At 37.0% G+C, this 15650-nt stretch overlaps 1 protein-coding gene and 1 pseudogene across 1 annotated transcript in view; one reads left to right on the forward strand and one right to left on the reverse strand.

The window, feature by feature from the left end:
• Positions 1–7926, forward strand: part of LOC127428363 (puromycin-sensitive aminopeptidase-like) — a 27424-nt gene extending 19498 nt beyond the window's left edge. The window contains exons 17-23 of the mRNA XM_051676699.1: positions 361–580; positions 2509–2651; positions 2781–2837; positions 3223–3330; positions 4760–4915; positions 6328–6375; positions 6514–7926. Coding sequence (XP_051532659.1) covers positions 361–580; positions 2509–2651; positions 2781–2837; positions 3223–3330; positions 4760–4915; positions 6328–6375; positions 6514–6660 — 879 coding nt within the window. The 3' untranslated portion in view covers positions 6661–7926. The remainder of the gene's footprint in view (positions 1–360; positions 581–2508; positions 2652–2780; positions 2838–3222; positions 3331–4759; positions 4916–6327; positions 6376–6513) is intronic.
• Positions 6815–14728, reverse strand: LOC127428375 (cyclin-G1-like; annotated as a pseudogene).
• Positions 14729–15650: the final 922 nt, after the last annotated feature.

Below are 15650 nucleotides of genomic sequence, written 5' to 3' on the forward strand. Positions count from 1 at the left end.
GGCTCACTTGGAACCTCGACCGAGGTGGTACTAAAAAAAGTACCAGGTACTATCCACAGTGGAAAACCCCCAAAAAGCGAGCAGAGTCGAGTCGAGCTGTACCGTCCAGTGGAAAAGCCCCATTAGTAACTTTAAATTTTGATCCTTTGATGATGCTTTCAAATTTGGTTAATTCTAAAGCTTATTGTATGTTTGTCTTTTTGAGTGATAAGCCGTGTTGTAATTGTGTTTTACTGAACGGTTTTGCAAGCTACAAAACCTAAAAAACAATATCCATTTCTGTTTCTCTTTCTTCCTCTGCCTGTATTTCACCTTATGTTTTTAATAGTGTTTTGCTGTCTCGCACTCTCGTGCCCTCAGGCTCGTGCAGGTATGATCAGTACTGTGGAGGTGTTAACGTTGATGGAAGCTTTTGTGAATGAGCCAAACTACACGGTGTGGAGTGACCTGAGCTGTAATCTGGGTGTTCTGTCCTCTCTACTCTCACACACCGACTACCATGAGGAGATCCAGGAGTTCATCCGAGACCTTTTCACCCCAATTGGCCTGAAGCTAGGTTGGGACAGCAAGCCTGGAGAGGGTGAGAGTCATATTCTGCACTTCTGTTGCACTTTGTTTTTCCCCTGAAGTACAGCATAATTTGTTTATCTAACCTTTTTTTCACCCAATCTGTGACCTCATTCCGTTTTTGTTAAATTGTGTAAAAGTGGGCCATATGTTAATGTGCTTGTTGTTGTAGAACCCTATTTTAAGGGCGATACTTGTATGCATAGCGCTATGCAATCATTTTGGTATTTTCGTGCAAGCATGCGTTTAGAGATGTGACGGTATTACATTTTTATATCACAATAATTGCTGAAGCATTTATCATGGTATACGGTATTCTCACAGTATTGTTTTGAATTACAAAATGGGTTGAAAGATAATATAACTTTCCTGTTGTTCTTAATTAGAAGATTTAGTTACTTATTTTGTACTTTTTAAATTAAAAGATCACAAAGAAAGTAACTTTGTAAATATCAAACTATATAAGATTCAAAGAGACATGGTGGCTTTCAAAAGTCGGAGTCCAATAATTCTATTTTGCATTTATCTAATTTATTATAATTTATTTTCATTGCAAATGAACAAGTAACAACAATGGTAAGAAAAAATTTAATTAAAAAAGAAACATGAATGTTAGAGTTTCCTTGTTCCTTGTTTTTCCTTGTTCCTGTTTACTGTAAGAGTTAGAGTGTTTGGAATGTTGAATTATTGATGGTGCATTAACAATTTGGTTAATATAGGTTATCTAGAAATGTTCATGGTATTTTGAAGTGCTCACTATAACAATATTGTGCATATTATCACGGATACCTTATTATTGAATATCGGCCAATGTCTACATGCGTTAAGTCTAGGCGCAAGTGGGTTTGACGAAATTGCGCGCACAAAGCGCTAATGGGCTGGGTCAAATGCAATTTAATTCTAAGGTTCTTCTCCGGTTATTGCACCATCTACATCCTATTATATGTTCCATTTCCTGTCATGCACCAGCATTCTAAACAAAGACAGCACATTCATAACAAGTTGGTAGTGTAAATAGGCTGTATGCAATATATTTAAAGAATAGAAATTTGGGCTTCTTTTGTGCATTAACTGGAGTGACGCTCTTTTTATACGCCTGGAAAATGTGGTTCTCGTCTGGATTTGGATGTAGGCTCTATTAAATTAAAGAGAACGTAAGTATTATTAATCATATTGATCAAGTGACACAAATCATGGCTAGAATTTACAGTGATTGTATCAGCCTTTCAGGTTCGGCTGTGGATCTTTGCACACACTTCTACATGTCAATTTTGCTTTAAAAATGAAATTAGTTTATTGAAAAACACAATTATTTTAAACCAAATATATTTATAAATGCAAGTTACACTTTAAACAAAAATCTAATCAAAATAACAAAGTGGTCAAATTCCTGTCATAAAATCCAAACATGTTATCATCTCCAACTTCTTCCACTGGCCTCTTATGCAGTGACTTAAAAATCACTCTAAGACAACATAATAATTGAAAAATAAACCATAACCTCTAAAAGGTTTTACACAAATCTCATAAAGTTTTGTATAATAAAATGGCTACAACAAAACTGCAAATGCAGGAACTGATTTTAGAATTTGTGCTTTGCACCACTTCATTAACATGAAACACACCCACAGTTTGCGTGCATACACCCACAGATAGCGCAAACATGCCCATGTGCGCTTTGCGCTGGCACGAAAATTTTGCGTAGAATTTGCATTCTCACAAAAATTAGATCGGATGTTACTCACAGTCATTCATTACGCGTTACACAGCACCTTGCTCGGTCACGAAAATAGAGCCCTAAATGTCATAAATATGACTGATTTTTGAACAATCAAACTTTACAGCTTAGTTGTAAATAAATGATTTGCGTGGACTGGGTAAATAGCTTTTATCAAACAAAAGGCTTGTTTTGTTGCCCCTTTCTCTCTATCTCTCTCTCAGGACATTTGGATGCCCTGCTGCGGGGTCTGGTGCTGGGGAAGCTGGGTAAAGCTGGTCATAAAGCCACTCTGGAGGAGGCCCGGCGGAGATTCAAAGAGAATGTGGAGGGTAAACAGATTCTGTCTGCAGACCTCAGGAGTCCAGTGAGTCCTCTTGCACCTCCTTCATTCACTGCATATTCACTGCACTTTCATGGATGATGCATTCTTTTTAATAGTCTTGGATTTGCATGTCCCTGTAAATTCACATTGGTGTTATTTGTATCCTTCTAGGTCTACCTAACAGTTCTGAAGCACGGAGACAGTACAACACTTGAAACAATGCTTAAGGTGACAATTACCACATTTCTGAACATTACACAGCAAAAGTATTTTAAGATGCAAATGAATAAAAGTAGAACCCGCACTGAATGTCAGTACATTGAAATCTGAGGCCAGATTAACTAAATTAAAAACATAATAAATAAAATTTTTAGGATAAATGATAGGTTTGTAAGGATGTTCCTAAATGCAATATATTATAAAACAAAATAAACATTAAGAAATCTTTTCTGAAATACAAAATATTCGTAACTTTGTTTTTTTATTTTTTTTTTTTTTTTAATTGAAAAATAAGAAGAAAATAGTAGTTAAGAAGAATTTTAATGCTAAGAATGTTTTGTGAATCCTGCTATTGGCAATCATGTAATACAGCATTTCTCATGTTTCTGTTCAGCTTCATAAGCAGGCAGACATGCAGGAGGAGAAGAACCGTATCGAGCGAGTGCTGGGAGCCATTCCTGCCCCTGACCTCATCCAGAGGGTGCTTAACTTCTCCCTGTCGGTACGCAAATGCACACACGCTCCCTGTAGAAAAATAGGTCAGGCTGTAGAAATTTTAAAGTACCAGAATTGTGTTTGAAATGAGTGAAATGTTTGAACGATAAAGGGAAGGACGCATTAGAAAAGTATTTTTGGGTGAATCTCAAAACAAGAAATACAATTTTGCCGAAAGAAAATGAAGGCAATTTTAGGACAATTAGGGTTCTTGTATATATACTATTTCAATTATTAATTATTAATATTTTTTGTACTGCGTTAGAATGCTGATTTTAAAATAATGTATTTTTAATTATTTTTATATTTTACTTTAATTCAGTTAAATAAATGCTGTACAAGAATTAGAATATAATAAGAATTACCATTTGAATTACAAAAAAAAAATTGGATGTTACAGTAATGACAATTGTTAGGTGAAATTCTAGGCATCTTTAATGCAATATATATATATATATATATATATATATATATATATATATATATATATATATATATATATATATATATATTTTTTTTTTTTTTTTTTTTTTTTTTGTTCATTCATTGTGAAACATCACCTGGACATGATTTCATAAGATTCACCCTATTACATTCTTACCTGCTGCGATCAGAATGTATAACAACACCCTGAGCTAATGTTCTTATTTTTCATCCTATCACATTTGTTGATTTATTGTTCTTTTCGTTCTTGAACAGTTCTATTTATGCTATCTTCTAATTCATGTACTGTGCATATACATTCATTGATCCATAACAGTACTCTGACCAAATGACACATGAACAGATGCATTTGTGCATCATTTAATTCACCTCCTTTTTTTGGCACAATTTTATGCTCAATATTTGCTCAACGCAGCTGATTTGCACAACTTCTCAATAACTTATTGCACAATGGACAGTACTTAAGAAACCTATTGCACAATCGACTGTACTTAATATTCCTGTTTTGTTTATTTGGTTTTATTGTATTTATGTTCTGTTTTCAATTTCAGCCAGGATTGATTAAATCCATGAGTGAAAATGTCCAAAAAACAGGGCAGTTATTTAGATTAAGCTAGTAGTATTCGGCTGGTCATGCGATCCCAACATGGCAGCCCCCATGAGGGGACCCTCTCCATGTAGAATAAAAATGCTTTTTATGAAGTTATTGGTTATACTGAAGTCCTCATCTCATGTGAGTTATGATTTTATACATATGTTTCCAAAGTACTATTCATTACTTTAGGAGTAAAACTTGCACCTTTAAGGACTTGTATTATTTCTGTGCCTGTGATTAAAGTTTAATGCTGCAGCGCTGCAATTTCCCCTCAGGCAAGGGAATCAATAAAGTTCCATCTCATAAATCTGACATTCTCACTTCAATCTGAACTGTACAAATTGACAAATCTCAGAAGTGTGAACAGTGACACTGATTGTGGCTGTGCTATTTTTAGGAGGAAGTTCGTCCCCAGGACACAGTGTCTGTAATTGGGGGAGTTGCTGGAAGCAGCAAACAGGGCCGCAAAGCTGCATGGAAATTTGTGAAGGACAACTGGGAAGAGCTTCATAACCGTTACCAGGGCGGCTTCCTCATATCAAGACTTATCAAGGTGAAACAGATGCATTACATACAAAATAAACAACATTAAGTCATCATGACATGTGTAGTGCAAAACCTAATTTATTCATTATGTATCATTAACTATCTAGAGGATTAAACTAGGTAGCAGTGTTAAAGGAATATTCTGGGTTCAATACAAGTTAAAGGGATAGTTCACCCAAAAATGAAAATTCTCATGATTTACTTGCCCTCCTGGCATCCCAGATGTGTATGACTTTCTTTCTTCTGCAGAACACAAATGAAATTTTTTAGAGAAATATCTCGGCTCTGCAGGTCCATAAAATGCAAGTGAATGAGTGCCACAATTTTTGAGGCTCCAAAATCCACACAAAGGGAGCATAAAAGTACTCCAGATGACTCTGGTGGTTAAATCCATGTGTTTACACATGATATGATAGGTGTGTGTGAGAAACAGATCAATATTTTAGTAATTTTTGATCTAATTTTTCTCCCTGCCCAGTGGGGGGCGATATGCATGAAGACTGTAAATTACCAAAAACAGGAAAAAGTAAAGGAAAAGGACTTAGATATTGATCTGTTTCTCACCCATACCTATCATATCGCTTCAGAAGATATTAATTTAACCACCAGTCATCTGGAGTACTTTTATGTTGCCCTTATGTGGATTTTGGAGCTTCAAAATTTTGGCACCCATTCACTTGCATTGTATGGACCTACAGAGCCGAGATATTCTTCTAAAAATCATAATTTGTGTTCTGCAGAAGAAAGTCATACACATCTGGGATGGCATGAGGGTGAGTAAATGAGAGAATTTTCATTTTTGGGAGAACTAACCCTTTAAGCTCAATCAACAGCATTTGTGGCATTATGTGCATTATCACAAAAATTTATTTCGACTTGCCCCTCCTTCTCTTTTAAAAATGCAAAAATCTGGGTCCCCAAGTGAATGGGGACCAGTTTTTTAACGTTAAAATGCTCACTTTTTCAAAGTGTAGCCACAAGACAAACAATGTGTGTTAACACGATTTTAGTGTGATAATCACTTAATAACCTTTTCTGTGTAAACGTATACGTAGACAATTTTAAAACTTCGTTGCCATGATGATGTAATGTCAACAAATTCTAAAACCCTAAAATGACAATTTAAACAATTTTACTGCTCAAATAATACATATATTTTAAAAGAATAATTAACGTTAGTGCTTTTATGAAATTATATGCTTCACATTTCTGCCTTTTAAACTTTCCAAAAATTGGCCACATTCATTTCTATTGTAGTCTCTTTCTTTTTTTCTTTTTTTTTTTTTTTTTTTTTTAAGAAGTCAAATTAAATTTTTTGTGGTAAGGAACATTATGCCACAAATGCTGTCGATTGAGCTTGTGTTGAACCTAGAATATTCCTTATTAATGTTTCATTTGTGCTCTGTTTCTTCACTGTAGCTCACAGTGGATGGGTTTGCTATAGATAAAATGGCTGCTGAGGTTAAGGTAAGTAACATTATTTGCTTTCACAAAATGTTAAATGCATTTACATGATTAAATGTAAATGTTTAAGTTGGAAGACCGTCAACCCCTCCAGGTTCCTGTTCTTAGTTAACAGGAATTTTGTGATGTTTTTGTTGACAGAGTTTCTTTGAAAGTCACCACGCACCCGCCGCTGAGCGCACGGTACAGCAGTGCTGTGAGAACATTCTCCTGAACGCTGCCTGGCTCAAGAGGGATGCAGATGACATCCACCAGTACATGTTGCAGAGGAAAGCACCCCCTGTCTGACCTCTGAACTTTGACCCCTCCCTGACCCACACACTCCAAAATGAGCGTCATCTCGCTATATTCAGCAAAAACAGAAATGAATACAAAACTGCAACTTCATTTTAAGAATAACCTTAGAGATAAAGAGAAGGACACTAGGAAGCAAGACTGTTATTCACTCCTTAAGTGTGGTGTAATTCCCCATTCTGCCAGTGGGAGGCACAAGAGCACCCGTACAGAGCTGTGACTGAAATGGAAGAGATTCTCCATGTGTTATTTTATGGGCTGGTAATGCATGTACGCACATTGTTCCTTCAGTATGGCGCTCCTCACACACAGTGGTATTATAAGTTAATCATGAAACATCTGTCTACCTTTTCCGTTCCCCAATAGAAAACACAAGCATGATGTTGATACGCTCAGTTTTAAATTTGTTGGGATTTTTTTTTTCTGTGCAAAAAATTATCTCCTTCCCTTTTATTAATAATGGCCATTATGCATTTTATCCGAATCCGCTGCAGTGTGACTGGGCAGAATGGGGGTTAGAGGTTGAGATGCACTGGTAACAGAATGGACTCTATGGTAACGGCTCTGAATCCCATCGTTATTAACGGTTAGGACTGAAGAAGCATAAGCATGGTACTGTGTGTATATTGTATACGGTAAGCATTAGTTCTGAGACATTCAATTAATCTAAAATGTTATTTTATATATACATATGTGTATATATATGTGTGTGTGTTTGTGTGTGTGTGTATGTATATATATACACATACACACACACACACGCATTTGATCTCTGATATTTGCCCTTGTCTCCTGTACGTCAAAATCACCTGTTCTACAGCACACTTCCAGTGGTTCATCCAGAAATTTCAGAAAAAAAGTGAATAGAATGGAAAGCTAAAATACACAGAAAGGCTTCAATGTCATTACCATTTGTCATAATAATGCAAAGCTGTTTAGATATTTTATAAGATGTATTTAATGATTTTGCTGTTGTGGAAAGCACACTTGAATGGCATTTGGGCCGTGTCTAATCTGAGCTCACAGAATCATGATTCAACCTAGTATTAAACTCAGAGGCCTTAAATTGGTAAACCTGATTTGCATAAGCGATTGTTCAATGGCATGGTTACTGTTGATGAGATGCACAGAGCTGGCTCGTTATGTGAAATCATGATCATCAAATTCTGTCTCTGAATCTTTCCCTGAAATGTGGTTTTGTTTTAAAAATTAAATCGATGTTCATTAAAGAAGATGAGAAAAAATATGGACAAAAAAATGTATTGTGAGAACAGTATGTTTGATTTGTATGCATGATGATGTGTAACTGTTCATGCTCTTTTACATATTTGTGTGGATTTTTTTAAACTAGTCAAATTAATGTCCCCTAAATGTAAATTATGCTATTGTGCTGGTTCACACAGTATCTTCAACAATATAAATACAACTTTATGAAGACAAATATAAAAAGTGATTCCAATTAATGTACCATAGGAGAAAAAATAAGGACTTTGGTTTTAAAAGATGTAGAAATACTCATTATTGGGCCGCTTAAACACAGAGATGAGAGATACTGTAATTGTGATGAAAGTACAAAAGGCAGGCAGAAGCTTGCATGTCTGGTTGAGTCAGAACTTAAACATCAGCAATAGTCATAATCTGCTTTTATGTTGTCATAAGATCAGAAACCTTGAGCAATGGACTATTTGTGTATTATTGTGAACTTTAGAGAGGTAGGTGCATATTCAAGCATAACCACATTTGCTGGTAGCTTAAATCTGGATGATAAAGGTCAACAGCCATTTTTATATAAACATATATATATATATATATTACAGTTGTGCTCAAAAGTTTGCATACCCTTGGAGAATTGGTAATATATGTACCATTTTTAAAGAAAACATGAGTGAGCAGGCAAAACACATTATTTCTTATGGGATTCATAGTCAACTGTAGGTTATAACAGAATGGCACAATCATAAAACAAAACATGGCAACAATGAAAAAACTGAAATGACCCCTGTTCAAAAGTCTGCATACCCTTAGTTCTTAATACTGTGTATTGCCCCCTTTAGCATCAATGACAGCGTGCAGTCTTTTGTAATAGTTGTCTATGAGGCCCCAAATTCTTGCAGGTGGTATAGCTGCCCATTCGTCTTGGCAAAATGCCTCCAGGTCATGCAAAGTCTTTGGTCGTCTTGCATGAACCGCGCGTTTGAGATCTCCCCATAGTGGCTCGATGATATTAAGGCCAGGAGACTGTGATGGCCGCTCCAGAACCTTCACCTTTTTCTGCTGTAACCACTGGAGGGTCAACTTGGCCTTGTGCTTAGGGTCATTGTCGTGCTGGAAAGTCCAAGAGCGTCCTATACGCAGCTTACGTGCAGAAGAATGCAAATTGTCTGCAAGTATTTTCTGATAACATGCTGCATTCATCTTGCCATCAATTTTCACAAGATTCCCCGTGCCTTTAGAGCTCACACACCCCCAAAACATCAGTGAGCCACCACCATGCTTCACAGTGGGGATGGTATTCTTTTCACTATAGGCCTTGTTGACCCCTCTCCAAACATAGCGCTTATGGTTGTGACCACAAAGCTCTATTTTGGTCTCGTCACTCTAAATTACAGTGTGCCAGAAGCTGTGAGGCATGTCAAGGTGTTTATTTGTGGCACTGGTGCAGTAAAGGCTTCTTTCTGGCAGCTCGACCATGCAGCTAATTTTTGTTCAAGTATCGTCGTAATGTGCTCCTTGAAACAACCACACCGTCTTTTTCCAGAGCAGCCTGTATTTCTCCTGAGGTTACCTGTGGGTTTTTCTTTGTATCCCGAACAATTCTTCTGGCAGTTGTGGCTGAAATCTTTCTTGGTCTACCTGACCTTGGCTTGGTATCAAGAGATCCCCGAATTTTCCACTTCTTAGTAAGCGATTGAACAGTACTGACTGGCATTTTCAAGGCTTTGGATATCTTTTTATATCCTTTTCCATCTTTATAAAAGTTCCATTACCTTGTTACGCAGGTCTTTTGACAGTTATTTTCTGCTCCCCATGGCTCAGTATCTATCCTGCTCAGTGCATCCACGTGAGAGATAACAAACTCATTGACTATTTATACACAGACACTAATTGCAATTTAAAAAGACACAGGTGTGGGAAATTAACCTTTAATTGCCATTTAAACCTGTGTGTGTCACCTTGTGTGTCTAACAAGGCCAAACATTCAAGGGTATGTAAACTTTTGATCAGGGCCATTTGGGTGATTTCTAAAAAGGAGCCAAACAACTATGTGATGATAAATGGCTTCATATGATCACTATCTTTAAATAAAAGACATTTTTTTTGCATGATCAGTCATATTTTCAAAATCAATGCCAAAATTTCACAATTTCTGCCAGGGTATGCAAACTTTTGAGCACAACTGTAATTACAATTTTGCACACAGCTGTTTGGTCGCTCACCTGTCTGGTATGCAAACTTTTGAGCACAACTGTATGTATGTGTTTGTGTGTGTGTGTGTGTATATATATATATATATATATATATATATATATATATACACACACACACACACACACACACATACACTGGCGGCCAAAAGTTTGGAATAATGTACAGATTTTGCTCTTATGGAAAGAAATTGGTATTTTTATTCACCAAAGTGCCATTCAACTGATCACAATGTATAGTCAGGACATTGATAACATGAAAAATTACTATTGCAATTTGAAAAAAAAACTACTTCAAAGGGTTCTCATCAAAAAATCCTCCACGTGCAGCAATGACAGCTTTGCAGATCTTTGGCATTCTAGCTGTCAGTTTTCCCAGACACTCAGGTGACATTTCACCCCACGCTTCCTGTAGCACTTGCCATAGATGTGGCTGTCTGGTCGGGCACTTCTCACACACCTTACAGTCTAGCTGATCCCACAAAAGCTCAGTGGGGTTAAGATCCATAACACTCTTTTCCAATTATCTGTTGTCCAATGTCTGTGTTTCTTTGCTCACTCTAACCTTTTCTTTTTTTTTTCTGTTTCAAAAGTGTTTTTTTCTTTGCAATTCTTCCCATAAGACCTGCACCCCTGAGTCTTCACTTTACTGTTGTACATGAAACTGGTGTTGAACGGGTAGAATTCAATGAAGCTGTCAGCTGAGGACATGTGAGGCATCTATTTCTCAAACTAGAGACTCTGATGTACTTATCCTCTTGTTTAGTTGTACATCTGGCCTTCCACATCTCTTTCTGTCCTTGTTAGAGCCAGTTGTCCTTTGTCTTTCAAGACTGTAGTGTACATCTTTGTATGAAATATTCAGTTTGTTTGACTATTTCAAGCATTGTATAGCCTTCATTCCTCAAAACAATGATTGACTGATGAGTTTCTAGAGAAAGCTGTTTCTTTTTTTTTTTTTTGACCTAATTTTGACCTTAAGACATGCCAGTCTATTGCATACTGTGGCAACTCAAAAACAAACACAACAACAATGTTAAGTTTCATTTAAAGAAGCAAAACAGCTTTCGTCTGTGTTTGAGATAATGACAAGTGATTTTCTAGTACCAAATAAGCAATTTAGCATGATTACTCAAGGATAAGGTGTTGGAGTGATGGCTGCTTGAAATGGGGCCTGTTTAGATTTGATCAAAAATTACTTTTTTCAAATAGTGATTGTGCTGTTTTTTACATCAGTAATGTCCTGACTATGCTTTGTGATCAGTTGAATGCCACTTTAATGAATTAAAGTACCAATTTCCTTCGAAACAGCAAAATCTGTACATTATTCCAAAGTTTTGGCCACCTGTGTGTGTGTGTATATATATATATATATATATATATATATATATATATATATATATATATATATATACACACACACACACACACACACACACACACACACATATGTATCGTGAGGGGTAGGGGTTGGTATAGGGTGTCTGTGGGACTCCAAATAAAGACAATAAACTTCCTGGCTGATGTTGCTTCAATATATCCACATACTTTTCCTTCCTCATGATGCCATCTATTTTGTGAAGTTCACCAGTCCCTCCTGCAGCAAAGCACCCCCACAACATGATACTGCCACCCCCATGCTTCACGATTGGGATGGTGTTCTTTGGCTTGCAAGCCTCACCCTTTTTTCTCCAAATATAACAATGGTCATTATGGCCAAACAGTTAAATATTTGTTTTTATCAGACCAAAGGACATTTCTCCAAAAATTAAGATCTTTGTCCCCACGTACACTTGCAAACTGTAGTCTTGCCTTTTTATGGTGGTTTTGGAGCAGTGGCTTCTTCCTTGCTGAGCAGCCTTTCAGGTTATGTCGATATAGGGCTCGTTTTACTGTGGATATAGATACTTATCTACCTGTTTCTTCCAGCTTCTTCACAAGGTCTTTTGCTGTTTTATTGTTTTGCACTTTTTGCACCAAACTACATTCATCTCTGGGAGACAGAGTGCATCTTCTTCCTTAGCGGTATGATGGCTGCGTGGTCCCATGGTGTTTATACTTGTGTACTATTGTTTGTACAGATGAACGTGGTACCTTCAGGCATTTGGAAATTGCTCCCAAGGATGAACCAGACTCTTGACAGGTCTTGACTGATTTTTTAAAAATATATATTCCCATGATGTCAAGCAAAGAGGTACTGAGACTGAAGGTTGACCTTGAAATACATCCACAGGTACACCTCCAATTGACTCAAATTAGCCTATCAGAAGCTAATTGGCTAAAGGCTTGACATCATTTTCTGAAAAAGGCACAGTCAGTTAACTTAGTGTTTGTAAACTTCTGACCCACTGGAATTGTGATATAGTCAATTAAAAGTGAAACAATCTGTTTGTAAACAATTGTTCGAATAATTGGTTGAAAAATGAGTTTTAATGACTTCAACCTAAGTGTATGTAAACTTCTGACTTCAACTGTGTATGTATATATATATATATAAACTCATGTAAGGATTGATTACTTGAAACAGATTTGGCACATACATTTTTATTTGAAAGTAGGTTAAGGGGTCAAGCCTTGTCACTTTTCTATTTATATGGTCATCATATCTGTAAGAATACCGGGATATGGCAGCTGTTTTCACCTGAACTTTACAACAAGAGAGAACTTATCTTCATGAGGGTAAATAAAAATCATTCTTATCATCCTCTTGAAGGAATAGTTCACCCAAAAATGAAAATTCTCTCATCATTTACTTGATATAATAAGAGATATAATATGTGTGGGATCAATATATAATTCCTTTTTACAATAAATCAAAGGAAGCAAAGGAGACCACAGCAAATATAATTTTTGCTTACCCATTTGATCCAACATCAAAAGATAGTCACTATTACATTTCCACAACTTTTCAAATTAAGAAAAAAAATAATAAAGAACGGTGGATTACGACAGTCAGAGAAGCAGTTAAGGCTCTGGGTTACTGACCCCAAGATGACACTGTTTGGCCATCAAGCAAGGCCCTTGACCCCATCTGCTCCAGGGGCACCATAACATGGCTGACCCTGTGCTCTAACCCCAGCTTAGCTGGGATATGTGAAAAAAAAAAAATTCACTGTATATATGCAAATGTATATTGTGTGACAAAAATAAAAGCTTCTTCAGGCTTATTCTTCCTTATATCCACTTGAAAATTGAACTCAATCCATTTCCATTTTAACCACTAATTTTCTGTTAGAATTTATATCAGGTACAAACAAATGGTCATGGTCACATACAGTTGAAGTAAGGAGTAACCAAATGTCAAATAAACTTCAACCTGGTTAATTGAAACTACCTTGTTTTTCATTAGATGCATATTATTAAGAGTTAAAACCAGAATGACTATTTCCATAGTCATCCTCTTTTCATCACATCATGTTAGAAAGCATAACACCATAATAAGAAAAGAAAGAACAACATTTCATCACCTTGGGTAGGAGTGTGCATTTTACAATTTACAACCTAGGGTGGGAGTTTAAGGGTTTTGGGATTGATCTCTTGGTTCCGTTGTCATCTTGATTCACAAAACCCTTCTCCCTCCTCTTCCACACAGGGACCTAGGCGGTTCTATACTTCAGTGCTTTAAAAAACCAGCGCATACTGTACACATACTGTACAACTTGCTGAAACCCACCCTTGACTGGAAACCTCCAAATTGGAGTCAGTACTGATGTAAATAAATACTTGCATGGCAGGTATAACAGAACATAAAGATTGGGGCTTAGAGATATAAAGCACTCTCTGAAAAATTCATTTTGGGTGAAGCTGTGCTTCAGCTCTCGTGACGTTCTACCCGAAATGATCCATCGCAGTCTTTGACTATTTGGCTTCATCCACTTGGTGGTGGCATATTCAACTAGGCACTTAGCAACAACTTCTCTCACACAAACCAAATCTACATCTTTCACACACAAACTCTCCTGCAGACCATCTAGCGCTTCATTCAGAGCAGGAATGGCTTCACATTCATGCTGTTCCTGGATCTCCAGAGCTAGCAGTGACAGAGCAAGTATCGAAGGCTTAATTTGAATGAAAGCCAAGGAGCAATGACAAGCCTTCAACTGAGCCTCAAGCCTCTCAATGTTCAGAATCCTCTTTCTGTATCCAACTGTTCTTGAATGTGAGAGTGAAAAAAATCGGAGGAAGTGAAGAGCTGTTGGAGCCTTAACCTTCCAGAATGATCTTCTCCATCCTCATCATGTCATGGACAGTGAAGCGGTTCTGGCTGATCCTAATGAGGTCATTGGCCAAAAGCACATTCCTCTCCTCTTCTGAAGTTTTCACAGCAATGCAGAAGCAGCAAAGGCCAGCACAAGACATGTGCTTGGGCTGAATCTTCATCGCAGCCAGGAATCGATCTAGAAGATTCACAGCAAGGGAGAATGTCTCTGCACAGAAACTAAAGAATCGTGTCAAGGAGAGAAGATCTCTCACTTCAGAATCTCTCAAATTGACAGTCGTCCTAAGGCCATTATCCTGAGCAGACTCAATAAATCGGAGTCCACTGAGTTTGGGCTGATATAGGGCCTCTTGGTCCAGAAGAGCTTTGAGCTGGCTGCATAGGGCAAAGCCACTGCTCCAGTAACCTGGTCAGTCATCTCACTGTAGATTTGTTGATTGAATTTTTAAAATGTTAATATATAAACCTTTAAGTTTTATTTTTGCAAATAAAATACAATATAAAATAAAGAAAGAAAGTTCTTAGTATGCATGTTTAAAGCAAGTATAATTTCTGCGCCTTGCACACCCCAAACCTTGGCGTCAGGTCCCGCAGCACATGGAATAGACCTTTTCCCACAGACTGTGATGACGCATTTCCGCCTTATTTAGCAGTGTAAATCTCGCAATTTGTTTTTTATATTATACATTTTTTAAATATTGAGTGTAAATTTATAACATTATGCTTATTGTTATATTACCCTGGAATTCGTTTTTTAAAAAGTATTACCACAGCCGCTAGGGGATTTCTATTACAGCTGCTGAGAGAGTGACAGTAAATTTGGCATCTTCTCCCATCTGACTTGCTTAATCCACCACTCTCTATTTTTGTCCTCTTCTGGAAGTCATTAAAACGTAATAGTGGATTTTTTCTTTTGGTCTTGGAGCAAATGGGTGAGTTAAAATAATATTTTCTGTGATCTACCATTCACTCCCATTCAAGTCCCACCTTACAAAAAAGAGCCAATCACCTTTTAGATACAGACATTACCTGTCAATTAACTCTGGAACTCACACGCATTAGCTATAAAAGCCTGAAAAATTTCGTTTTTTAGCGTAATATGGTGTAAAGAATCACAATTTATGATACAAGTACTGCCAGATTGTATTGCTGATTTGAAATATGTTCTTTGACCCTAATCTTGACCAACCGTTTTGGAGATTTTGGTCTTTCTCCATTCAAGTAGATAGGAGCTGCACTGTCATGACTGGAAATAGCTTCCAGAGACGTTTCAAAGATGGCCGACAGTGGACAGACTTGCTAAAAACACTTTGGCCTTTCCTCTCCACCGGGAGGCGCTG

The sequence above is a fragment of the Myxocyprinus asiaticus genome, chromosome 37, assembly GCF_019703515.2.
Source record: "Myxocyprinus asiaticus isolate MX2 ecotype Aquarium Trade chromosome 37, UBuf_Myxa_2, whole genome shotgun sequence".
Taxonomy (NCBI): domain Eukaryota; kingdom Metazoa; phylum Chordata; class Actinopteri; order Cypriniformes; family Catostomidae; genus Myxocyprinus; species Myxocyprinus asiaticus.